We start from the raw sequence: 24,836 nt of genomic DNA on the forward strand, positions 1-24,836 counted from the left end.
TGTTTGTTTTAATATCTTTATTGGAGTATAGTTGCTTTACAATGTTGTATTAGTTTCTGCTGTACAGCGAAATGAATCAGTTATATGTATACATATATCCCCATATCCCCTCCCTGTTGAGCCTCCCTCCCACCCTCCCTATCCCACCCTTCTAGGTCGTCACAAAGCATTGAGCTGATCTTCCTGTGCTATGCAGCTGCTTCCCACTAGCCATCCATTTTACGTTTGGTAGTCTCACTTTGGGTTTGACCAGTGCTTTCTTGTGATTGGAGCGAGGTTATGCATTTGTGGCAAGAACACCACAAAACTGGTGGTGTGTCCTTCTCAGTGCCTTGTCTCAGGGGTTCATTACAGGTGATGCCTGCCTTGACCTCTTGGTTAGGTTGGTGTCCACAGGGTTTCTCCACTGCGAAGTTTCTATTTTTCCCTTTGTGGTTAATAAGTATCTTGGAGGAAATACTTTGAGACTATGTAAATCCTGTCCTCCCCACCCTACCCCACCTCAGGACTTTTTGCCCACTGATTTTAACACATCCATTGGTAGATCTTGTCTGCAACAGTTCTTACTGTGGTATTTGTCTAATGGTAATTCTCTATTTTCCTCTTTCCTTCTACATTTATTCGTTGGAATTCTACTGTGAGGAAGAGTTGTTCTTTTTCTCCCATTTATTTATTTCATTATTTATATCTGGACTCATAGATGTTTATTTGTTCTGTGGTTAAAAACTCCACTAGCGGGCTTCCCTGGTGGCGCAGTGGTTGAGAATCTGCCTGCCAATGCAGGGGACGCGGGTTCGAGCCCTGGTCTGGGAAGGTCCCACATGCCACGGAGCAACTGGGCCCGTGAGCCACAACTACTGAGCCTGCGCGTCTGGAGCCTGTGCCCCGCAACGGGAGGCCGCGATAGTGAGAGACCCGCGCACCGCGATGAAGAGTGGCCCCCGCTCGCCGCAACTGGAGAAAGCCCTCGCACAGAAACGAAGACCCAACACAGCCATAAATAAATAAATAAATAAATAAATTTATTAAAAAAAAAAAAAAAAAAAAAAAAAACTCCACTAGCAGTGAACAATCCAAAGAGGAAATTAAGAAAACAATTTCATTTATAGTAGCATCAAAAAGAATAAAATACTTAGGAATAAATTTAAACAAGGAGGTGCAAGACTTTTACACTAAAAACTGCAAAACATTGCTGAAAGGAAATAAAGAAGACTTAAATGGAAAGACATTCATCTTCCTGGATTGGAAGACTTAATATTGTTAAGATGGCCTTATCCTCGTGCTCCCCACCCCCACAAAGCAATGTACAGATTCAGTGTGATCTCTATCAAAATCCCAATGGCTTTTTATGCAGAAATGGAAAAGCTGATTCTGAAATTCCTATGGAATTTCAAGGAACCCCAAATAGCCAAAACAATCTTGAAAAAGAACAAAATTGGAAGACTCATTAATTTCAAAACTTATTTCAAAGCTACAGTAATTAAGACAGTGTGGTACTGTCATAAGGATAGACAATGGATAGGTCAATGGAATAGAATTGAGAATCCAGAACTTAACTCATATGTATATGGTTAATTGATTTTTTTTCCACAAGGGTGCCAAGGCCATGCAATAGGGGAAAAAATAATGCTGGGACAACTGGATATCTGTATGCAAAATAATGAAGTTGAACCCTTACCCCACACCGTATACAGAAATCAACTCAAGATGGATCAAAGACCTAAATGTAAGAGCTAAACTATAAAAATCTTAGAAGAAAACGTAGGGGTTAATCTTCATGACCTTGGATTTGGCAGTGGTTTCTTAGGTATGACATCAAAATCACAAGCAACAAAAGAAAAAAAAAAACAGATAAATTGGACTGTTATGGACTGAATGTTTGTGTCCCCTTAAAATTCATATGTTGAAATCCTAACCCCCAATGTGGTGGTATTAGGTGGGGCCTTTGGCTGGTAATTAGGTCATGAGCATGAAACCCTTGTGAAGGGTACTCTTTATAAGAAGAAACATGAGAGTTTGCTTGCTCTCTGCTCTCCGCCATGTGAGGATACGAGGAAGCAGCTGTCTGCAAGCCAGACAGTGGGCTCTCACCACACACTGGATCTACCGATGCTCTGATCTTGGACTTGCCAGCCTGCAGAACTATGTAAATGTTTGTTGTATAAACTACATAGTCTGTGGTATTTGTTATGGCAGCCTGAGCTTAGACGCAGACTTGTTGTTTCTGTAGCTGGATAACTTAGATCTTATTCATCGGTCTGCTGAACTGTTCCTTTTTCAGAAACATAGATACCATCCAAAAATTTTTCTGATATCCTTGTTTTTAACTGTTGTGGCTCGTGAATCCAAGCAGCCGACTTTGATACACGTTCACCGCCGCCTCCTTCAAGAACTAACTCATCTTCCTGGGCTCGAGATAGTGAACAGGCGACGCCTGGCCTCATCCGAACCCTGCGGATGTATTTTTTGCCCAAGAAATTTTGGATTTCAACAAGAAGGCTATTCTTTTGAATGATAGTGTGGACGGGGAAGTGAGAGTTCAGAGACCGCATCTTGTAGCGGAAGCCCAGCGTGACACCCTTGATCGTGTTCCGTATGTGACTACAGATAGTGCCAGCGATAGCCAGGTCCTTTCTGTTTCCCCACCATTCGTCACCCCAGAGCCTCTTTCTCTTTCCAGGGAGGCCGAGTTCTACATTAATGTGATTGAAGACCCTCCACAGGGTGCCCCTGGGGCCCTTCACAATAACCGTGTGTTCCTTCAGAGTCATGTCCACGTTTTCTGGAGTGTTAATAGTCTGCTAAAACTGGGCTTCATCCCCGCAGTAGATGCAGCAGAGAGGACACAGCTTTTTTTTTTTTTTTTGGCCACACCACACAGCTTGTGAGATCTTAATTCCCCAACCAGGGATTGAACCCAGGCCGTCGGCAGTGAGAGCACGGAGTCCTAACCACTGGACCGCCAGGGAAGTCCTGACATGGCTTATTTTAATCTGCTTCTGCCCTGAAGAATACGAATGGGAGAGAGAAGTAATCCACCAAGGTTCTTTGAGTGCCTACCGTGCATTCTGTGCAGTTTTACGCATATTATCCTCCCAGTAGCCCTTTCAGAGTTATCAGTGATGATGATTCTCCATTTTAGACAGGAAAGCAGCTGAGGGAAGTTGAGTGTTGCCCAAAGTCATAGAACTGTAAGTGGCAGAGCAATTTTGAACTCGTTTTTATTTTTCTTTAGACCTATGCCCCCATTTTCCCTTTAGGCCCTTCTGGATCCTCTTCTCCCCCCGCCCCCCCATCACTGCCATTTTGCACCCTCTCCCATCAAGAAGCCGTCCTAAGCCAGCCCCTGCCCAACCGTGAGCTGTGCTGGCCAGAATCTGTACTGTTCATTTTGGCAAGGAAGTAACTGTGTGTCTTGTCTCTTTCCGTAGAAGGGCAGGGGACATCCCCTGACCTAGTTTGTCTTCGCCTGTTTAGCTGGCAGGGTGCTGGGCACGTGACCTACCTGATGGACGTGGAAGAGCCACTCTTTTTTTTTTTTTTTAATATAAATTTATTTATTTTTGGCTGCGTTGGGTCTTTGTTGCTGCACACGGGCTTTCTCTAGTTGCAGCAAGCAGGGGCTACTCTTCGCTGCGGTGCGCGGGCTTCTCATTGCGGTGGCTTCTCTTGTCGTGGAGCCTGGGCTCTAGGCGCGCAGGCTTCAGTAGTTGTGGCACATGGTCTTAGTAGTTGTGGCGCACGGGCTTAGTTGCTCCGCGGCATGTGGGATCTTCCCGGACCAGGGCTCGAACCCGTGTCCCCTGCATTGGCAGGTGGATTCTTAACCACGGCGCCACCAGGGAAGTCCCAGAGCCACTCTTGATATGAGTGGAGTGTTTCTCCTCAAGGCAATTTCACTTTGGACAGTTGTCTTCAAATCAACATCACCATCAATATTTCTATGGTACTTTGCGGAATGTTTCCACAAGCATCATTTGTGCAAAAGCCAAACAAGGATTAAAGGTCCACCTTGTGGGCTTCCCTGGTGGTGCAGTGGTTAAGAATCCGCCTGCCAATGCAGGAGACACGGGTTCGAGCCCTGGTCCAGGAAGATCCCACCTGCTGTGGAGCAACTAAGCCCGTGAGCCACAACTACTGAGCATGCGCTCTAGAGCCCGCGAGCCACAACTACTGAAGCCCGAGTGCCTAGAGCCCGTGCTCTGCAACAAGAGAAGCCACCGCAATGAGAAGCCCGCGTACCTCAACGAAGAGTAGCCCCCACTCTCCGCAACTAGAGAAAGCCCCTGCACAGCAACGAAGACCCAATGCAGCCAAAAATAAATAAATAAATTTTTAAAAAAAAGCCCACTTTGTTGGCTAAGGCTCAGTGAGAAGTAATTTGCTAAGGTGGTAGTCAAGCCAGTCTCCAAATTTGGTTCTCTGAACTGCTGCCAAGTCCCACACCCTTTTCACTATGTCCCCCTGCCCCAGTTTTTCTGTTTTATAATCCAATGGACTGGAGAGAAATCAGAGAAAAGATGGGGCTGTTTGGTTCCCCTCAATGTTATGGTCCCTTCTCTGTGAAACCACTTCTAGTTAGAAAAGTCATGATTTTTAGTTGAAATTCGAATATTACTTTCGGAAAGTGGTCTTGGCTTCCTATGATATGACTGAAAAATAGAGTCATATTTCCAGAGTCAATAGATGATTAAAGAAAAGTAGTTACTCCCTTTCTCTAGGGGATACTAAATGGAGGCATTTGGAAATTTGATGTAATACTGTCATTGTGAAGGAATAAATAAATAAAGGTAGGTAGGTTTTTATTTATTTTGTTTTGTTTTATTTTCCTGTGAAGATGGTTTGGAACAAGGACAGGTTACTCTTCACGCCAGAGCAGACAGGTGAGTTTGGATAGAGGTGCCATCACCTTTCCATTCTGGCCGGTGGAAGTTGACAAAGACTGAGCTGACCTTGTCTGCTGATGGTAGAAAAATGCGGACAGAGGAGCACCGGCGTTTGGCAGGGGTTCCAAGTCCTAACCTGTGTGTTCTTAAAGCCCAGAAGTGCTGTTGCTGGGCCTTTTTGAGTCATTTCAGACCTTCCGAGCTCTCTTCTGGTCCGCCCTCTGCCAGGCACCGTCTCCTGTCTCCTCGCAGTAGCTTCTGGGGCCTGTGTCCACCCCACCACCTTCCATCCCTTTAGTTAGAGGACTTGTATTGCATCAGATATAAGGACCCAGATGTAAGTCAAGGTGAGCCCATCAAGAATGGTTGAAAGATGATGAATTGAAACTCAACGTGCTCCTGTTGGCAGCGGTTGGGGGAGGGTAGTGGGGGAGGGAGGGGTGGTGGTCCTTCTACTGCAGTTCAGCCTGAGGCAGGTCTCTGGACGAGTCCTCTGATGGCTCAGGTTCCCTGAAAGGCGGGACGGGGCAGACTCTGGGAGCTCTAGACGTCAGAACCCAGATGCTTACTTTCCTCTCAGTAAAGGTCGGGTTTCTCCAGAGCTTTTGGGTGTCTCCAGACCATATTTCTCTAAACTCTTGAGGAAATCCAGGAGTTTCTGGGAGTCACCCAGACTGGCTTCCAGGGGCAGAGCTGACGTGTTCTGGCATTTACCCGCATCCTCCTGGGTGTCGCACATCCAGAACACGAGGCGCAGGACAGAACAATAGTTAACAACGTCTTTCCTTATGCAGGTGTCGCACCAGGCACGTGTATTGTCTTATATAATTTCAGCAACAGCCCCTATGAAGTAGTAATATTATCCTTGTTTTACAAATGAAGGCACTGAGGCTCACAGAGATTTTAAGATTCGTGTGTGTGTGTGTAAATGTCGTGACGTAGGGAGTTTAAACGTATGATCTGTTTTTAGACACAAATCATCTGTAAATGATTATTGAAATGTGCTTTCCCAGGACTCTGGTTCTTTCTTTCCGAGTCACCCACTGCCCTGCCTTGACGGTCTCCCCTCCAGCCTTCACACAGAGGCGGGCTTAGGGGACTAAGGAGCAGGTGATGAGTAACTCACAGCAGGAGGAGAGCTGAGAAGTGGAACTAGTGTGTCTCCAGGCTGTGGTCCCCAGGTTGGTGTGTGGTTGTGACCCTGGGCCAGCACCTCCCGCTGCACACCTTTCCCACTTAGTACCACAGAGGGTCTCGTTTACCGGGTATGGTTTCCGTGGTGGAGAGGGCCCATCTTGTCTGTACATCCATCTCTCCAGTTTCTTCTCTTTGCCCATCCTTCTGGGGCACAGGTGTCCTGGCCTCCCTGGAGTGCTTATTGATTCTTATATGTAGGGGTTTTTTTGTTTTTGTTTCTTAAAGAATAGATTTTATTTATTTTTGGTTGCGTTGGGTCTCTGTTGCTGTGCGCGGGCTTTCTCTAGTTGCGTTGAGCGGGGGCTACTCTTCACTGCGGTGCGCGGGCTTCTCATTGCAGTGGCTTCTCTTGTTGTGGAGCAGGGGCCCTAGGCACGCGGGCTCAGTAGTTGTGGCACACGGGCTTAGCTGCTCCGCAGCATGTGGGATCTTCCCGGACCAGGGCTCGAACCCATGTCCCCTGCATCGGCAGGCGGATTCTTAACCACTGCACCACCAAGGAAGTCCCCATGTTTTTGTTTTTTTACCTTGCTTCCCTCCCAGCCTTCTGGGGATGCAGTGCTTTGTGGAGTTGCTCTCACCTCCCCAGGTTAGCAATATGTCTTGCAGAGGGAAGGCTGCCGAGAAATGTTGAAAATAAATTGCTTTTTGGAAAATAATTTGACAGTGAGTCAAGAGTCCTAAAAATATTTATTCCCTTTGATTCAGAAATATTTCTAAGATATATTCAGAAACTCAATAATCAGAGGTGCACAAAGATTTATCTTGAAAAGATATCAGTCGTCCTGTTTATGGTGGTGGTGTTTATAATAGTGAAAATATCAGTAAGCTGCTCTATATTCATAGGCTGGAAGAACATTTGAGATTTTTTAAGCTTCGCAATTTAATAAATGAAAAAAGCAGGACAAAATTATATGTAGTATAAAACCAATAATGTTAAAAATAAATATATTTTACAATAGACACGTAAAAAATATGTGGGACAAAAACAAATAGGTGTTTGGGTTATGTTTTCTTTAACTTTATGGTTTTAAATTTAGCATATTTTCTTCAGTAAGCATGTATTTATTTTTAAAATTTATTTATTTTATTTATTTATTTTTGTCTGCGTTGGGTCTTTGTTGCTGCGTGTGGGCTTTTTCTAGTTGCAGCGAGCGGGGGCTACTCTTTGTTGCGGTGTGCCAGCTTCTCATTGCAGTGGCTTCTCTTGTTGCGGAGCACAGGCTCTAGGCATGTGGGCTTCAGTAGTTGTGGCACGTGGGCTCAGTAGTTGTGGCTCGCGGGCTCAGTAGCTGTGGCTCGCGGGCTTATTTGCTCCGCGGCATGTGGGATCTTCCCGGACCAGGGCTCGAACCCATGTCCCCTGCATTGGCAAGCGGATTCTTAACCACTGCGCCACCAGGGAAGCCCCACGTGTATTTATTTTTAACTTTTATATTTTGAAATAGTTTCAGATTTACAGAGAAGTTGCAAAATTAGTGCAAAGAATTTTTGAATACTCTTTACGCAGATTCCCCAAATATTACCATCTTACCTTATACTCTCCCTCTCTCTGTCTTTTAAAATTGAAGTGTAATTGACCTACAGCTCTATGTTAGTTCCAGGTGTACGACATATTCTATACATTACATAATATTTCTATACATTACAAAATGATCATGATAAGTCTAATTACCGTCTGTCACCATGCAAAGACATTGCAATATTATCGGCTCTGTTCCGCATGCTGTGCATTTCATCCCTGTGACTCCTTAATTTTGTAACTGGAAGTTTGTTCCTCTTAATTTCCCTCAGCTATTTCATTCATCCCCCCGCCACCCGCCCTCTCCTCTGGCAGCCACCTGTTTGTTCTCTGAATCTGAGTCAATTTCTGTTTTGTTTTTTAGATTCCACATATAAGTGAAATCATATGGTACTTGTTTCTCTGTCTGACTTATTTCACTTGGCACAGTGCCCTCTAGGTCCATCCATGTTGTTGCAGATGGCAAGATTTCATTCTTTCTGATAGCTGAGTAATGTCCATTTTATACATATACCGTCTCTTCTTTATCCATTCATCTATGGACGGGCACTTAGGTTGCTCCCGTATATTGGCTGTTGTAAAAAATGCTACAGTGAACAGAGGGGTGCATATATTTTTTTAAATTAGTGTTTTTATTTTCTTTGGGAAAATACCCAGAAGTGGGATTGCTGGATCATATGGTAGTCCTATTTTTAGTTTTTTAAGGAACCTCCGTAGTGTTTTCCACAGCGGCAGCACCAGTTTACATTCCCACCAACAGTGCACGAGGGTTCTCTTTTCTCCACATCCTCGCCAATGCGTGTCTCTCTCTCTTTTTATCATGTCTTTTCCTGACCTTTTTGAGAATAAGTTGTACATACGGACATATGAATTACTCTTAAGTACTTCAGTGTTTCTTTTCTAAAATTCAAGGGCACTTTCTTACATAGCCATAGTATAATAATCAGTATCGGGAAATTAACATTGATATACTATGTTGTCTAATCATAGCAGTTATTCAGATTTCCCACTAATGTCTTTTATAGCAAAAAAAAAAAAAAAAAACTTTTTTCTTTTTCTTGGTCCAAGATTGCACTGAACTGTAGCCACTCTTCAGTTTCCTTTGATCTGGAGCAGTTCCTCAGTCTTTTTTTATCTTTCATGACCTTGACATTTTTCAAAAAGTCAGGCCATCTCTTTATAGAATGTCCCTCAGTGTGGATTTGTCTGATGTTTCCACGTGATAAGATTCAGATTATATGTTTTTTGGGGAATGTCACAGAAATGGTATTTTGTCCTTGTGGACTTTGATCCCTTGGTTATGGTGGTGTTAGCTAGGCTCTCCACCAGGAAGTTCTGGTTTTTTCCGGATGGAATCAATAGCTTCTCATCAGACTTTTACCCACAGGTTTTAGTACTCATGATTCTTGTCTGAAACAGTTATTACTATGGTGGTTGCCAACTGGTGATTTTCTAAGCCCTTCATTCTTTCTGCATTTGTTAGCTCACATTCTACTCTAAGGAAGAACTTTCCTTTCTCACCTATGTGTTTATTTATTCATTTATGTATTTATATCAGTATTGACTCTTGCATTATTCTTTGACCCTTTGGGTTATAGTCTGTCACTGACGGTATTTATTTTAATGCTCAAGTTGTCCCAGATTTCCCAGTGGGAACCCCCTCATGTAGACTCCTGTGTTCTTTAGCCATGTCCCTGTCATTCTTCAAGCCCTTCCTTACCCTTTGGCACAGCAAGGTGATCCAGGTTCATCCACTACTTTTCCTGCCCTTATTCTCGAGTCAGCCATCTCTCCAAGGAGCCCTGGTCTCTTTGGATGGAGAATGATGTTTAGAAACCAAGATTTGGGTGCTAGATGGCTCCTTGCTCCTAGGGTATCATTACTTCTAGGCCCTCTCAGCAGACAAAACTAGGAAATACACACAAATCACATGCATTTCTATTTGCATCTTTATATATTAAGAAACCATTGTGTATACTGGTATCTCCAGTTTCAGTCCAGCCCCACAGCGTTCATTCCCCAGTCTCTCCTCCCGTATTTGTACCTCCCTCCTTCAGCAGTAAGAAATCCAGCTCCCATGTATTTTATTTCAGAAGTAACACGTGAATACCAACCATCTCCTTAAAAAGAACAGACAAAGCAAAGGTCCCTTTAGACACCCCAATCATATTCTAGGTGTTTCCTAGAGGAAATCACTATTGTATATATCTTCCTGGATCATATTTCTGGAGAAATACCTAATTTTTCTTTTATTTCATTAATGGTTTCCTAATGAAAATATAACTTTCTTTTTTATTTGATATATTTTGTCAGTCTTGCAATGAGAGTACCATTAGCTCCGCATAACTATTTTTTAACTGTTGCATGGCATTCCATTACTTGGAATGGAAAACATAAGCATCCAGTTTGGGGCTGGTACAAGCAGTGCTGGGCTCAGTGAGAGGCACAGTTCAAGAAGAGAGTCACCAGACCCAAGGATCTGGGCATTTTTTTTTCCCCATAAGAAAACAGCTTTAAAAATAATTTTCTGATTAGGTAAATAGCCATTATTTTAAAAGAAGCAAGTAATACATTAAAAATAAAGTGGGGGGCTTCCCTGGTGGTACAGTGGCTAAGAATCCGCCTACCAATGCAGGGGACACGGGTTCAAGCCCTGGTCCGGGAAGATCCCACATGCCACGGAGCAGCTAATCCTGTGCGCCCACAACTACTGAACCTGTGCTCTAGAGACTTTGAGCCACAACTACTGAGCCCACGTGCCACAACTACTGAAGCCCACACGCCTAGAGCCCGTGCTCCGCAGCAAGAGAAGCCACTGCAATGAGAAGCGTGCGCACTGCAACGAAGAGTAGCCCCCGCTCGCCGCAACTAGAAAAAGCCCACGCACAGCAACGAAGACCCAACACAGCCAAAAAGAAATAAATAAATAAATTTATTTATTTTAAAAATAATAATAATAAAATAAAAATAAAGTGGGGGATAAAATTAAAATCTCACCCCTGAGATAATATTTTGGTAATCCTTTCACATATCATCTTATGTATATACATACATAAATATTTTTACATCATTGGGGCATAGTACCTATGCTGTTGTATTGTGGATACTTATTTTGCAGTGTGACTTATATACAGTGTATATACTTATATACAGTACGATCTTTAATGATGAATTCTTACGTAGATAAACTCCCCTGTAACTACCACCACAGATAAGATACTGCACATAGTCCAGCATGCCAGAACCTTCCCTTGTGCCTCTTCCTCCACTTATGACCCTTGACCCAAAGGGAACCACTGTTCTGACCTCTGTCACCATAGATGTTTTGCCTTTTCTTGAAGTTCAACTATAAATGGAATCCTACAGTAAGGTACTCTCCTCTGTTCAGCTTCCCTTGTTCAGCGTTACGTCTGTGAGATTCATCTGTGTTACTGCGTGCAATAGTTCATTCTTTTTCATGTCTATGGGTACTTAATACTTCTTCTTGTTTACTTCTTGTCGTTCAAAGAATTTTTCATAGTAGTAACAGCTACATTTATTACAGCACATACTCTGTGCTAGGCACTGTTCTAAACCCTTTACAAGTTCAGCTTGTTTAATCCTCACAATAACCCAGTGAAGTGGGTACTACTATTATTGTAATAACATGTCCATGACTCTTTATCAGGTTGAAGAAGTTCCCTATTATTCCTAGTTTACTGAATTTTTTCATCATGAATAGATGTTGAATTTCTCCATCCATTTGATGATCAGGTGGGTTTTTTAAAAACCTGTTTATATAGTGAATTACATTGATGTTTGGATATTGAACTAACCTTGTATTCCTGGAGAAAACTCCATTTGATCATGACATAGTATCGTTTTTACATATTGCTCAATTCGATTGACTAATATTTTAGATTTTTGCTTCTGTGTTCACGAAGCATGTTGGTCTGTAGCCTTCTTTTTTGTACTGTCTCTGTCTGGTTTTGGTATCAGAGTAATACACACCTCATAAAAGAGTTGGGAAGTCTTCTATTTTCTGAAAGAATTTATACAGAATTGGTATAATTTCTTCCTTAAATGTTTGATTTAATTCACCAGTGAAGCTGTCTGCTCCTGGAGTTCACTTTTGGTGAAGGTTTTAACTAATAATTTGAATTCTTTTAGAGAGCTCTTCAGCTTATCTATTTTTCTCAAATGAGCTCTGACAGTTTGTGTCTAAGAAATTTGTCCATTTCATCTAAGTTATCAAATGTTGACATAAAGTTGTTCGTAATTTCCCATATTACCCTTTTAATGTCTATAGAATCTATTGATGTCCTCTTTTTCATTCCCTATATTGGTGATTTATGTCTTCTTTTCTTCCTGATCATTCTGCCTGAGGTTGACCTATTTGAGAGCAATGTATGTGTCAAGAGTTCTAAGAATTCAAATCTAGTTGAGAATTTAAGGATTTTTTAAATTAATTTTTTTTTTTTTTTTAATTTTTGGGTGCATTGGGTCTTAGTTGTTGCGCGCGGGCTTTCTCTAGTTGTGGCGAGTGGGGGCTACTCTTTGTTGCAGTGCACGGGCTTCTTATTGCGGTGGCTTCTCTTGTTGCAGAGCACGGGCTCTAGGCGTGCGGGCTTCAGTAGTTGTAGCACGGAGGCTCAGTAGTTGTGGCTCGTGGGCTGTAGAGCGCAGGCTCAGTAGTTATGGCTCACGGGTTCTAGAGCGCAGGCTCAGTAGTTGTGGTGCACGGGCTTAGTTGCTCCGCGGCATGTGGGATCTTCCTGGACCAGGGCTGGAACCCGTGTCCCCTGCTTTGGCAGGCGGATTCTTAACAGCTGTGCCACCAGGGAAGCCCTAATTATTATTTTTTAATTTTTAAAATTTATTGATTTTGGCTGCGCCGGGTCTTAGTTGCGACACGCAAGTTCTTCACTGGGGCATGTGGGATCTTTAGTTGCGGCACACAGACTCTTAGTTGCAGCATGCATGTGGGATCTAGTTCCCCGACCAGGGATCGAACCCGGGCCCCTGCATTGGGAGCATGGAGTCTTACCCACTGGACCACCAGGGAAGTCCCCAAGGATTTTTTTTTTTTAAAGAGAAAGATTTTTGTTTAAAGATACTTTTCTTAATATTATTTAGGGAAGAAATCAGAATGGACGTCAGTAACAGACACACATTTTAATTCATACTGCACCCCTCACCAGCTGTGTGACCTCAGGCAAACCACTCAAACCCACCTGAGTACCGATGTCATCATTATAAGGAGATAATAGTAATTTCCGTGTAGAGTGGCTGAGACATTGACGTACACCCCAAAAGTGCCAGGCCCCGTGCCTGCTTACATGGGCACCCGTGCATCTGTTACTCAGAGTGAGAAGTTGGAGACAACCCTGCCAAAATCACCCCTGTGTGCAGTGTGCCCGCATTTCCCTGGAGCAGCTACTCACTTCTCCCCTCTGTCCCCACAGCACTTTGTAAACAGTGATTTTATAGCATTTCTCACATTTGACCGCAGTGTCTTCTGTGTTTCCTTGACCAGATTGCGCACTGCTGCACAGCCGGGCCATGTTTTTCTCATCTTTACTCTCTGGTGCCCATATAGATTTAAGTGCTCAAAAATATTTTAATAAACGCAGAATAGGAAAGTCATTACATAATGGTACGTCAAATCAGTGGACCATCAGGCAGCCAAAGAAAATATCATTATAAAGGATTCTTTAGCAACGTGAAAAACTGTGTTACAAAGTAGAATACGTTTTATCTACTTTTTAAATGAGTGTATGTAGATGCGTGTGTATAATGTATTTATATATGGAAAAAATGAAAGAAAACTCTAGAGAGAAAACAGCCCTGTGGGTAGTCAGCCTCTGCCTGACCTTTCATCCTTTAAGATAACCATTTGAGCGGGGTGAGACTGAGATGGGAGGTGCTGAGTCCCCTGTCGCTAGAGGCTGTACAGGCACAAAAGGAATCACTGGAATCCCCGGGCACAAAGAGCTCTCGAGGTGCCTGGTCCGGGAGGCCTGAGGCAGACATTCCTTCCCCGCCACGGTTTACCAAGTCCTTCCTCTTGGGGCCAGAAGGAGCAGTGAAGTCCCATCAGGGAGCAGCACTTGTGTCTGTGCAGAGGGAGTTGGGTTTGAAAAGATGTCATACAGACATGATGGCGGTGTGCTTGGGGGCTGAGAGACTCATTTACCCCTGAAGATGCTCCTCCTTAAAAGCCGAAAGCCCAGCTCTGTGGGAAGCACGGACTGTTCTTGGGACCAGTTTCTTAATCGAAAGAGTTAGTACTTCCCCCTTTTTTCAGAGTCTGCCCTGTGCCTCCCCGTCTCTCTTCCTATTTCCTGAGTCCTTAGGATGTGCCGTGGATCACGTGTCACAGCTTCATTGTCTGCTTTCGCTTTCTATAGCTGCTCTTGTTTAACATGAACTAGAAGCGTGTGTATGTGTGTGTGTGTGTGTGTGTGTGTGTGTGTGTTTCAACGCGCTCAGGGAAAGAAGGTCCAGGAATCAGTGTTGACGTATTAACTCAGGTCAGAGACTAGGGGTTTTCCTCCTGGCATCATCACCAATCAGCCGGTTCAGTTTAATGATCATTAATTTGGCAGGTCTGTGTCCCAGGCCCCTGGGGTGGCAGGCACTCTGTCATTAAGCACAGTTTACCTAGCCTTGTGTTGACACATCTCCAGTGATGGAGGTGGGGGGCCACGCCTCACAACAGCTCATTTTCTTTCTACATATTTTTGTCAGAAAGTTCTTCTTGGAGAGTGTGTGAACCTCTGTCCTCCGTTACCGCACAGGGTAAGGGCTCAGGCCCTCAAGACTGCTCCCCACACCCCGTTTCAGATGCCAGTCACAAGTCCAGGTTGTCACCTGTGCTTCTGACCAATCAGCTGTAAATGTGGATTCCCACAGCCGGCTACTCGGGTTTGATGAATTTGCTAGAGCAGCTCACAGAACTCAGGGAAACATTTACTTATATTTACCAGTTTATTGAAGGATATGATGAAGGATACAGATGAACAGCCAGATGAAAAGATACATAGAGTGAGGTCTGGGAGGGTCCAGAACCCAGGAGTTTGTGTCCCTGTAGAGTGAGGGTCACTCTTCCAGCACATGGATGTGCTCACCAACCTGGGAGCTCTCTGAGCCCCACACTTCTGGGGTTTTAGGAAGGTCTCCTCATGTAGTCATGATCAGTTATTCACTCCATTTCCAGCCCCTCGCCCCTCTCTAGAGAAAGGGGTGGAGGCAGGGACTGACAATTCCAAGCTTCTGTTCATGGCTTGGTCTTTCTGGTAACCAGCCCCTGCGCAGGAGCCTACCCAGAGTTGCATTTGAACAAAAGATGCTCCAAGTGTTCTTATCACTTAGGAAATTACAAGAGTTTTAGGAGCTCTGTGCCAGGGACTGGGGGCAGAGACATATATATATATATGTGTGTGTGTGTGTATACATATATATATGTGTGTGTATATATATATATATTTTTTCTATTATCTCACAGAACTCCTGTGAAGTCTCTTGTACCCATAAATTGCCTTGTGCTAACTTTTAGTAGGGTTACTAAGCTATACCCTCAGAATGCCCCAGAGTACATTGCCTTAGGGGATCTGTGGGTTTGCCCCACTTGGAGTTCAGGCCAGGTGGCCGAGGCCCCAGAGAGGCTGATAGAAACAAGCCCACGTGGCTGTCCACGACCGGCTGCAGTTCCTGTGGTCAGCGCCTGTGGGGCTTTGTCAGCCCCATTTGTGCTGAGTGATGCTAGGTCTTCTGCCTGCTTCTCGCCGAGTCATGCTTTCACAGATCCAGCTCCCCTGGCTGCCTTCCTCTTTCACGTCATTGCATCAGACACAGTGCCAGTCATGCGTCTCCACATCCCACCCGTAAGCCCTGTTAAGTGGGGGAAAGGTCGTCAGCTGGGGCATTTGGGCATCTGCATGGAATGTTGAGAGTGTTCTAGTCTAGGATGCCTTGGGCATAGCTCCATGTCTGCATTGATCCTTTGGGTGTGACCACTGTTCAGGGTTACCACCCTATGACATGGTTCTAATCATGCCACACCCTCGCCCTGTCACCATCTCCAACCAGGGCTCAAAGACCTTAGACACGTAGAGGGCTCCTGGGCCCTTTGCAAACTGGTCTTAATCTGTTTTTAAAGGTCATTCTCTTCCTCACCAGCCTTTTACCCATACATACACATGCATCTCATCATACCACTCTTGAGTCACACTAGATTCTTGTAACTACTGCTCTTTTATCATTTACACCTTGGCATGTGCTTCCTCTGTCTGGAACGACTCTTACCTCCTTTTCTTTTTTTTTGGCTGCATTGGGTCTTCATTGCGGCACGCGGGATCTTTTTGTTGTGGCTCACGGGCTTCTCTCTAGTTGTGTGTGGGCTCTGTAGTTTGTGGCACGCGGGCTCTCTCGTTGAGGCACGTGAGCTCAGTAGTTGTGGCTCGCGGGCTTAGTTGCCCTGCGGCTTGTGGAATCTTAGTTCCCTGACCAGGGAACGAACCCATGTCCCCTGCATTGGAAGGCGGATTCTTTACCACTGGACCACCAGGGAAGTCCCGACTCTTACCTCCTTTACCTGACTGTTGGACCCTGGTCATTTTTCATCACCCGGCTCAGAGGTTGGCCTCTGGGTGACCTTTCTTTGACTGTTTGGACTATCTGACCTTCTTCTTCCTCAGAGCTCCATTTTCCCCTACGCCTGGCCTCCCCATGGTGTTGAAACCATTGGGATATGCCTACAAATCACAGCAATGAGTTGGTGCCCTCCATCTCCCACCAGCACAACGGTGGAAGAGGCCTGACAAAAGAGAGAGTTTAAATAAGATTTAGAGAGTTATAATACCCAAAATGTTCGGGATACAATTTAAAAAATCACCATACTGAGAACTAGGAAAATCTCAACTTGAGTGAGAAAAGACAATCATACAAGATATAAAGAAGAGCCAAACAGACATCTTAGAACTGAAAAATACTATAACAAAAAAAAATAAAAAAAGAAAAGAAAACCAGAACTCAGTGTATGGCACCACGGCAGAATGGAGACAGCAGAGGGAATCACCAGTGAGCTTGAAGATAGAACAATAGAAATTACCCAGTCTGAGCCACAGAGGGAAACTAGACTGATAAAACTGAACAGATCCTCAGGGACCTGTGGGACTAATAACAAAACATATTTATGTCATCGTGGTCCCAGAAGGAGAAGAGAAGGAGGGTGGGGCTGACAAAGTATTTGGAGAGATAATGGCTGAAGAGTTCCTACACCTACAGATTCAAGAAGCTGAGTGAATCCTAAACAGGATAAACTTAAAGAAAGCCGCCCTGTCTTGTCTCGGTTTAGGTGATTGACGAGGTGGACACTGTAGCCAGAGGGGAATGCGTGCCGGCTGCAGCGCTCTCAGCAGGCTGCGCTGGGGAGGCACTTTCCCCTGAGTATCTCTCAGGCCCTGCAGGATGAGCTATTAGGCAAGAGCAGGCTTGGTTTCCCGGGGGATTTCCCCCTGTCTTAGAGCCACTGAACCATGGACGAGTTTTGTGACTCTGAGCAGACCCTGCTCCCACTGCAGCTGGGGGGTCTGGGCTGCCGGGAGGTGGCAGTGCCTGTTCGCCTGGGCTCTGTGCTTGCTAAAGGGGCCGACTGGCTTCCTTCCCTCCTGTGGCTGCATCCATGGCCGGCTCGCTGTGATGTCAGTGCCAGCTTGGTTGATCAGTCATTTACTGACCAGAAGTTACGTACAGCGAAGGCAAAGCCACAGATACTCCCTGGAGGATGGTTTTACGCCCCTGGTGTCGTAAACAGGCCGATGGAGAAAGAGCCCTTCTGTTCTTGCCTCGTTTGCCCTTTCAGAAGCTGGCGAAGCTCCCACCATGTTCTTGGCCTGGGCGGCCAGCAATTTGTCCGCCCTGCTCTGCAGGGTGTCTGGCTGCCTGGGGACTGGAGTGGCTGCCTTTGACCTTCAGCATCAGTGGGAACTGGCTAATTGGTGAAATTCAGGAGGAATAGCGCCCGTCTCTCTATCTATCTTAGGTATCTATCTATCTATGCCCGTTTCTGAATGTACATTGTCTTGATGATAAAAGTGAAAACTTACGTACAGACTTACTTTGTAATAAAAGATCGAATCAGACCTGCTCTATTTGGGGTGGGCGAGACCTACGTGGCTAGTCTTTTGATGTACCCCCTTTTTCTGTGTCTAACCTTACAGATGAGGACATGAACGCCTACTGCCAAGTAAGGGATTTGCACAGCTGGAGGCAGAGCTTTGGCAAGAGCCTGGTCTACTTAAGAACGTACTCTATTTTCTCACGGCCGTTTTGGGTTTTTTTGTTTGTTTGTTTGTTTTCTGTTGCTGACAAATGTTGCTTTTGGCCCCATGAGCTCTGTAGTGTTTGGCGTTCCTCCTTCCCACTAAGTGTAAAAGAATGGATGATTAATGGGCAGAAAGATCACACAGGGCTCCCAGAGGCTCCTTGGAGGGCCTGTGGGGACCTCAGACTGTCTCATGGTCACCCTACCACACCTGAAATGGAGGGACACTCACCAAGCAGGATGGTCAAAATTTTCCCATCAGAATATTTCACACAGCAGAAGAGAGTGATTTTATGTCACAGGGTCTTGTTTCCCAGACTGTATCAAGGTGCCTCAAGGCACCATAGCCGGCGCCCAGAGGTTCTCAGGGAAAGTCCACATCTGTCCTCGTTGGTGCAGCTTGGGGTGATTCTCAGTATCAACGGTGGGATCTTCTACATTCCTTTGATCTTCTACATTCCTTTTGATACTTTGTGTCTTTGCAAAGCTGGGTTTTCAGGGGTTGTTTGGATCCAACTACTCCTAAATGGAACAATTAGGTATTTCTCTTGGCCTAGGGATACCATGAAAATTTCACTGAAACGCCAGGGGTTCCATGAGCTGAGAAAGCGTCCTGGAGGATTGCCACACGGGCACGCTCCCAGTCCCAAAGTTCTTTTCAGTCTGCAGGCTTCACGTTAGTGGTTCATGCAAATTTTACATTCTGTGTGTTGTAGTGAATTCACCGACTCCCTTCATTCATTCCACGGGGAGTTATGGAGCACTAGATTATGTGCCAAGCACTGTGCCAGGAAAGTGTGACGCCTGGAAGTGACGGTCGAGCCGAGGTCTGAAGACTGAATAGGAAGCAAGTAGAGGGGGCAGCATGCCAGGCACGTGTAAAGGCCCTGGGGCAGGGACGCAGTGGCGCAGGCTGGAGAGATGGGTAGGCGTGTTCGTGTGCCCTTCAACGTGACGATGATGGTTTAACAGCTTGTTCTCGGCTTCAGCCCCCACGCACGCTGCTCCGCTCCTAGTGGGAAGCGTAGGGTGAAGGTTTTTCCTCCCAGGTTGACTTCCTTCTTGCCAGCCTGCCAATCCTTCCTTCCCACCGTGTGCCAGGTGCAGAGGTGCCTCTGACACAGATACACGTGTCCGCTCAGTCTCCCCACTTAAACGGGTAGCGAGCACAGCCCTCCCCTGGGAAGCTGGCGCCCCTTTCTGGTTTGCCGCTTGGGTGAGCTGCTTACCCCTTGGACCCTCTGACTCCCGGTTGTGGGTCAGATGCTCTCCAGGGTCCTTTCCACTGCCCTTCTGCAGCTTTTGTCTGTCTGACCTCAGAGTTAACGCTGCTGGGGACATTCTCAGGTCTGCGGAGACCTCAGGTCTGAGTGCTGGCCGCGTCCAGTATGCTGGTGAGGGCCTGCTGCAGGGGGCCAGTCACATTCCCTGTGCGCAGCGCCTGGTCGTCTCCGCAGTGGGGCAGGAATCGTGGTGTCCTGACTCTGAGCTCAAAGGGAGAGGCCTGGGATGCTGAAGGAAGCAGCAAGTCAGGTGTTCGAGACAGAGGGAGAGGAGAGAAGGGTGAACACAGCCTCACAAACTGCATTGTAATCACGTGTCTGTGTTGTGCTTTCCAGAATCTAAAACCGCTCCATAATTGTATGCCACGCTTTGCCAGCCCAGCTACTCTAGAATCCGATGCTCATTCACTGAACAGTTCTACTCAGTTGCTATACCTGATGTTCATTATCTGCCCTTGTGGGCTGACCCTGTAGTCAGGGAGATGGCCAGTGGGGAAAACGTATAATATGATGTCAGGTAGTGATCAGGGCTGCGATGGGGGAAGGGCAGGGAGAGTGACCAGATACTATAGCGAGGCCAGGTCTCTCTGAGATGGTGACCTCTGAGCGGAGACCCGAATGAAGTGGGGGAGAGAACCCTGCAGGTAACTAGAAGAGAGTCCAGGCAGCCGTATTAACATGTGCAAAGGCCCTGGGGCACGAGCAGGCCCGGAGGCTTGAGGAGTAGTAAGGAGGCCAGCGTGACCGTGAAGTGTGAGGAAAGGGGAGAGCAGTGAGAATCGGGGTGGGAGTGGTACCCAGGGGCGAGATCGAATGGGACTAATCGACCAGGTTAAGGACGTTAGATTTTGTGCTGAGTATGACATGAAGTCGTTTGAGGGTTTTGATTAGGGAGGTGACAGAGTCTGACTTACTTTTTCAAAGCCTCCCTCTGGCTACTGTGTGGAGAACGGCCTGTTAGGCACCTCTCGCAGGGTCGGGCGTGCGGGAAGGCCGCCACGCAGCTCCCCTTGCTCTGCGCGCCGTTGCTTTAGACACCTCCTCCAGGGCTGCGCTTTCTCTTCTGATTGCTGCAGTTGACTGGCGCGCCTGTCAAGAAACAGTCGTTTCGTTTGGTGGGCATCAGTGCCCCCTTGGTAAAGTAAGGGGGCCGGGTGGCCTGAGTCAGAAAGGTGGCCGGACAGGGAGCGGGCGGTCGTTGCTGCGATGTGAGGGGCGCCAGCTGGGGGCTCTCCGGAGTCAGCACATCGGCCCTGCCTGGAACCCCCAGCCGCTTCCAGCCGGGCTCTGAGATCATGTGGGACAGGTCCCCTCCCCTCCGCTTCTCCATGGCAGTAGGCTTGTGGGCCAGATGACAGTGCCACCGCCAGGGTTGGATAGAAAGATGTGACTAACATTGAATAAATATTCAGTGTGTTTATAAGTTAATGCTTAAATATAAACAGTACTCTCTGAGCACTAGATTGTCCTTTAACGTCGGATATCGAAAAGGGTAAGCTGAGATGACTCAGGAACTCAGCATGAGGAAAGCCCCTCAGATTAATAACGAAGCCAAGAACCAGGCTTGAGGGCCGTCCTGAACGGCCCGTTCCCGGCGGGTTGCACAGGTCAGCAGGGCTGATGCCCGGCCCTCCGATGACAGGGTGCTCGGCTGCAGGGCCCACCCTGTGGCTTCCTGGAGGCGGTGACAGCTAAGGGAAGTCAGATGTGAAGTAATCTCCCATTGCCCAAGTTGCCAAGCTGTGACTAAGGCATTCCTGACCTGAGTCTGGAGCCGTGGTTGCAGTGAGAACCACCCACTCGGTGACAGGGCACAATGCCGATTCCAGAGCTGAGCCGGCCTCGGTGATAAGAGGCAGAAATGCGCTGCTGGGGTTTTAGGTCCTCTCACCTCGGCCTTTGTTGACTCATATCTACATACCCGTCAGGTTTCAGTGGTGGAAGGACCAGTTGAGCACCTTTCAAGGGAACTAAGTAGGTTGGTGTGCTGGGGTCCCAAAGACCACCCTCTGGCTCAGTGATTCACCAGGACTTGCAGAACTCAGAAAAGCTGTTTTACTCCCAGTCACGGTTTATTACGGCAGAGGGAAACCGACTGAAATCAGCAAAGGAAGGACTCCCTAGGACAGAGTCTAGCAGGAGCCAGGCAGAAGCTTCCAGTTGTCCTCTGCCAGTGGAGTCACGCGGCAGTGCTTGCTCCTCCCAGCAGCCACGTGTGGAAGCCCACTCGAGCCTTGGTGTCCAGGATTTTTATTGGGGGTCAGTCTTGGAGGCATCGGGCGCCCAAGTGCCTAAGCTCACCTCCTCAGTCTCCAGCACCCCAGAGGCGACACCAGTATGATGTGATTCAGAGCCCCAGGTGTTCCCCTAAATCGCATCATTAGCATAAGCTATGTGCGTGACCCAAGGTCTCAGGCATATGGAGACATCTTATCAGGCGGCACACTCCGAGGCCTCAGGGGTTATTTCCTTGGAGCCATCCAAGGGCCAGTCCTGAAGACCTTTGGAATGTGCAGGGTTTAGGGCCTGCCGGGCCTGCCACACAGCTGGGGAAAGGGTTTGCTGTGAAGCGGCCCCTCTATCGTGTGGAAGCAGTGCCTCTGCTGTGTGCTTGTGGGGCCGGAGGATGCTGGTACAGGGAGTCTGTGGCTTCCGTTCCGTGTTCGCAGGAGGCCCAGTCCTAGTTCCAGCTGTAGGCTGCACCCAGGTGTGCCCAGGGCTGTGCAGGCACCGTGCAGGCCACGTGCCCTCTTAGTCCTGGTCCAAGGCTGCAGCTGCTGCCCCGAGGCTCTGCTAGTTGCTGCAGCCCTTGGGGCGTGAGCCCCAGACCAAAGCCTTCAGGGGGCTTCCCAGCAGGCCTCAGATGGACCCTGCTGACGTCTGTCGTTCTGTCTCCCAACAGTTTCTTGATCAACATGGGAGACTCCAGTGTGGAGGCTGGCGCCACCGCATCTGACACGGTGGCTGAAGAAGTGTCCCTTTTCAGCACGACGGACGTGATCATGTTCTCCCTCATTGTGGGTCTCCTGACATACTGGTTCCTCTTCAGGAAGAAGAAAGACGAAGTCCCCGAGTTCACCAAAATTCAGACCACGTAAGTGACTCGCTCAGGATCCCTCGAGAGCACATCTCTGCCATCCCAGCAGTGCTTGGGCAGGAGCGAGCCGGCTGAGAGATGCAGGGTCTCTCGTATCATGTTGGGCTGCGTCTTGGGTTTTGCCTTATTGATGGGCTCTGCTTTGGATCCACCTTCATAATCCCTTATGTTTACTCTGCGTTTCACAGTGTTCAGGGTCCTTTGATACCTGTTTCTTATTCAGGCTTCACAGGAACCATTCAGAGTAGAAGGCACCTTGCACAGACAGGTAACCTGAGGCTCAGGGCGTTAAAGGTCATCAGCGTAGGGCAAGGTGTGGGGAAGGGGCACAGAGCTTCCGTGCCCCCTCTGGGGTGCCACCTTCCCAGCCCCTCCATGTGTTCAGCAACCCCGAAACTCTCCAAACCCCATCCTTTTGGGTTTTTATGAAGGTTTTGTTATGTAGGCTAATTGATTAAATCATTGACCATTGGGGATTAATTCAGCTTCCAGGCCCTCTCCCCTCCCCGGAGGTCAGTAATCCTAAATGAAGGCAGTGACCCTGCCCTCACCGGGCTCTTGTGGGTGACGTTTATGACGTCACCTAGCACTGGTCCTGCCGCAAGGCAGCTGCTTAGTGTTTGTGTCAGCAAGTATCTCGTACCAAGCAGTACGCTGGGCGCTACAAGTATGCAAAGGTGGCCTTTACATTAAAGAGGCTAAGAAGTCAGGACATTGAAAGATACTTTTTGAAAAATGGTTTATGAACTGCTTTCGCGTGTATGATCTAATCAGGGCCTCAGCGACAGCAGTGCACGCTCGGTGGAGGGGGGGGGACGGCCTCATCGCTCATGATGGAGGGAGAGGCCAGGCGCCGGGACACACAGGCTCTGGGGACTCCAAGAAGGAATTTCCCCTTGGAGGGATCGGGAAGGTGTGCTGCTGGAGGGGGGCCACACCCCGAGGCTTCGAGGGCTTTGTCAGCAGAGGGTCAGAGGGAAGCTGGGAGGCTGGGCAGGTGAGCAGGGTCCAGCCTGTTCCCTCGGGGCTGGACAGGTCCATTCCTGGTGTGGCAAAGTAGTTTTGCTGAAAAGATATGGCACTCGGGATAAGGGGACCAGTGTCCCAGGGCCCAGTTTACAGTAGCCCTGCACTTCCTTGTCTGTAGGATGGAGGTGTGTCCCCACCCCCATCCCCGAGTGAGGCTGAGCCGCGGGAGAGCGTGGGGCCGCCAGCCTCCCCGTCCCCAAGATCTCTGGCCTTGCAAGATGGACTTGAAACAAAACTCCTGGACGTGTATCATGTGGATTCTAATTGTTTCTCTTTGCCAGGATGCTGAAGCGATATTTCCCTCTTCATAATCCTAAAATTTTAACCCTATATGTTTAAATCCCCTTCTCATCCCTTATTATATCATGTTGAATACCCCATGGCCAGGGGTTCTACGTGTACACTGTACAGGGAAACTGTTATAGTGCAGTGGTTAGGTTCTAGACCCTGACGCTGGGTAATGAAGGTTTGAGTCCTGACTCTACCATGTATTAGCCATATGACATTTGCCCTCACTTAATCTTTTGAAGTCCGTGTCCTCAACTGTAAATTGGAGATAATAATGGAACTTACCTTATAGGGTTGTAAAAAATTAAACGGCATAAACCATCATAGAGCTCTTTGCCCAGGTCCTGGAGCCCTCCAATGGTATGTATTTATGGTGCGCGGGCTTCTCATTGTGGTGGCTTCTCTTGCTGCAGAGTACAGGCTCTAGGGTGTGTGGGCTTCAGTAGTTGTGGCACGTGGGCTCAGTAGTTGTGGCTCATGAGCTTAGTTGCTCCGCGGCACGTGGGATCTTCCCGGACCAGGGATCGAACCCGTGTCCCCTGCATTGGCAGGCGGATTCTTAACCACTGCGCCACCAGGGAAGTCCCTATTCTTATTATTAATGCCATCTCCAGTCTTACAAGAGCCCTCCAAGGACACCATTATTACCCCATTTTGCAGAGGAGGAAACTGAGGCACTAGTGATTGAGGAGTTTGCCCGAGGCCACCTAACTCACAAGTAGCAGAGCTGCCTTTTGAACCCAGATCTACAAACTCCACACCCCCTGTTTTCCCCGCTTTGCCATGCTGCCTTCCGTCTCTTAAGAGGTAGTTAATATCCCTATTTCAAAGATGAGAAAACTGAGACTCAGAGAGGTCACTTAGCTGATACATCTGGGCCACCAGCTAGATGGTGGCCGCCACCTCCTGCTAGAAATCCCGCACTGTTGTCCGTGCCCACTTGTACTTTCAGTGAACACAGGTGGTTTTGGCCACAGCACGGTGCCTCCCTTACCCAACCAGGTCAGTGGAGGGTGATTAGTGTGGGGACTGGACGTGCCCAGGGTTGTACCAGGAGTTCTCACCACGACCCCCAGTGGCTTCTAGTTGGTCTTCTAAGGCCTTTCAGGCCTTCACCACCTGGGATGGTGAGTCCAAACCTTGGGGCATGGATGTTTTTTAAAAACCAAGCCAGTGGGAACAACTGCGTCTGAGCAGCAAGCACAGGACACACACCTGCAGCCCCCGA

The 24,836-nt window shown here is 47.4% G+C and overlaps 2 protein-coding genes across 5 annotated transcripts in view; one reads left to right on the plus strand and one right to left on the minus strand.

Moving 5' to 3' along the window:
• LOC118881001 (NADPH--cytochrome P450 reductase) overlaps positions 1-24,836 on the plus strand; it is a 71,656-nt gene that overhangs the window by 22,017 nt on the left and 24,803 nt on the right. For 2 of the 4 annotated variants that reach the window (XM_036825257.1, XM_036825250.1), the window contains exon 2: positions 22,097-22,288. In XM_036825257.1, coding sequence (XP_036681152.1) covers positions 22,110-22,288 — 179 coding nt within the window. In that variant the 5' untranslated portion in view covers positions 22,097-22,109. Of the gene's footprint in view, positions 1-17,609; positions 17,630-17,809; positions 17,834-22,096; positions 22,289-24,836 lie in introns of those variants that run through there. The other 2 variants (XM_036825251.1, XM_036825252.1) reach the window with 2 other exon arrangements.
• Positions 1,958-6,223, minus strand: LOC118881666 (60S ribosomal protein L9-like). The gene is made up of 2 exons (XM_036826787.1): positions 6,149-6,223; positions 1,958-2,798 (listed from the first exon to the last, which is right to left on the minus strand). Exons 1-2 carry the CDS (start codon positions 6,221-6,223, stop codon positions 2,247-2,249), a joined length of 627 nt encoding a protein of 208 aa, XP_036682682.1. The 3' UTR covers positions 1,958-2,246.

The sequence above is a fragment of the Balaenoptera musculus genome, chromosome 15 (assembly GCF_009873245.2).
Source record: "Balaenoptera musculus isolate JJ_BM4_2016_0621 chromosome 15, mBalMus1.pri.v3, whole genome shotgun sequence".
Taxonomy (NCBI): Eukaryota; Metazoa; Chordata; class Mammalia; order Artiodactyla; family Balaenopteridae; genus Balaenoptera; species Balaenoptera musculus.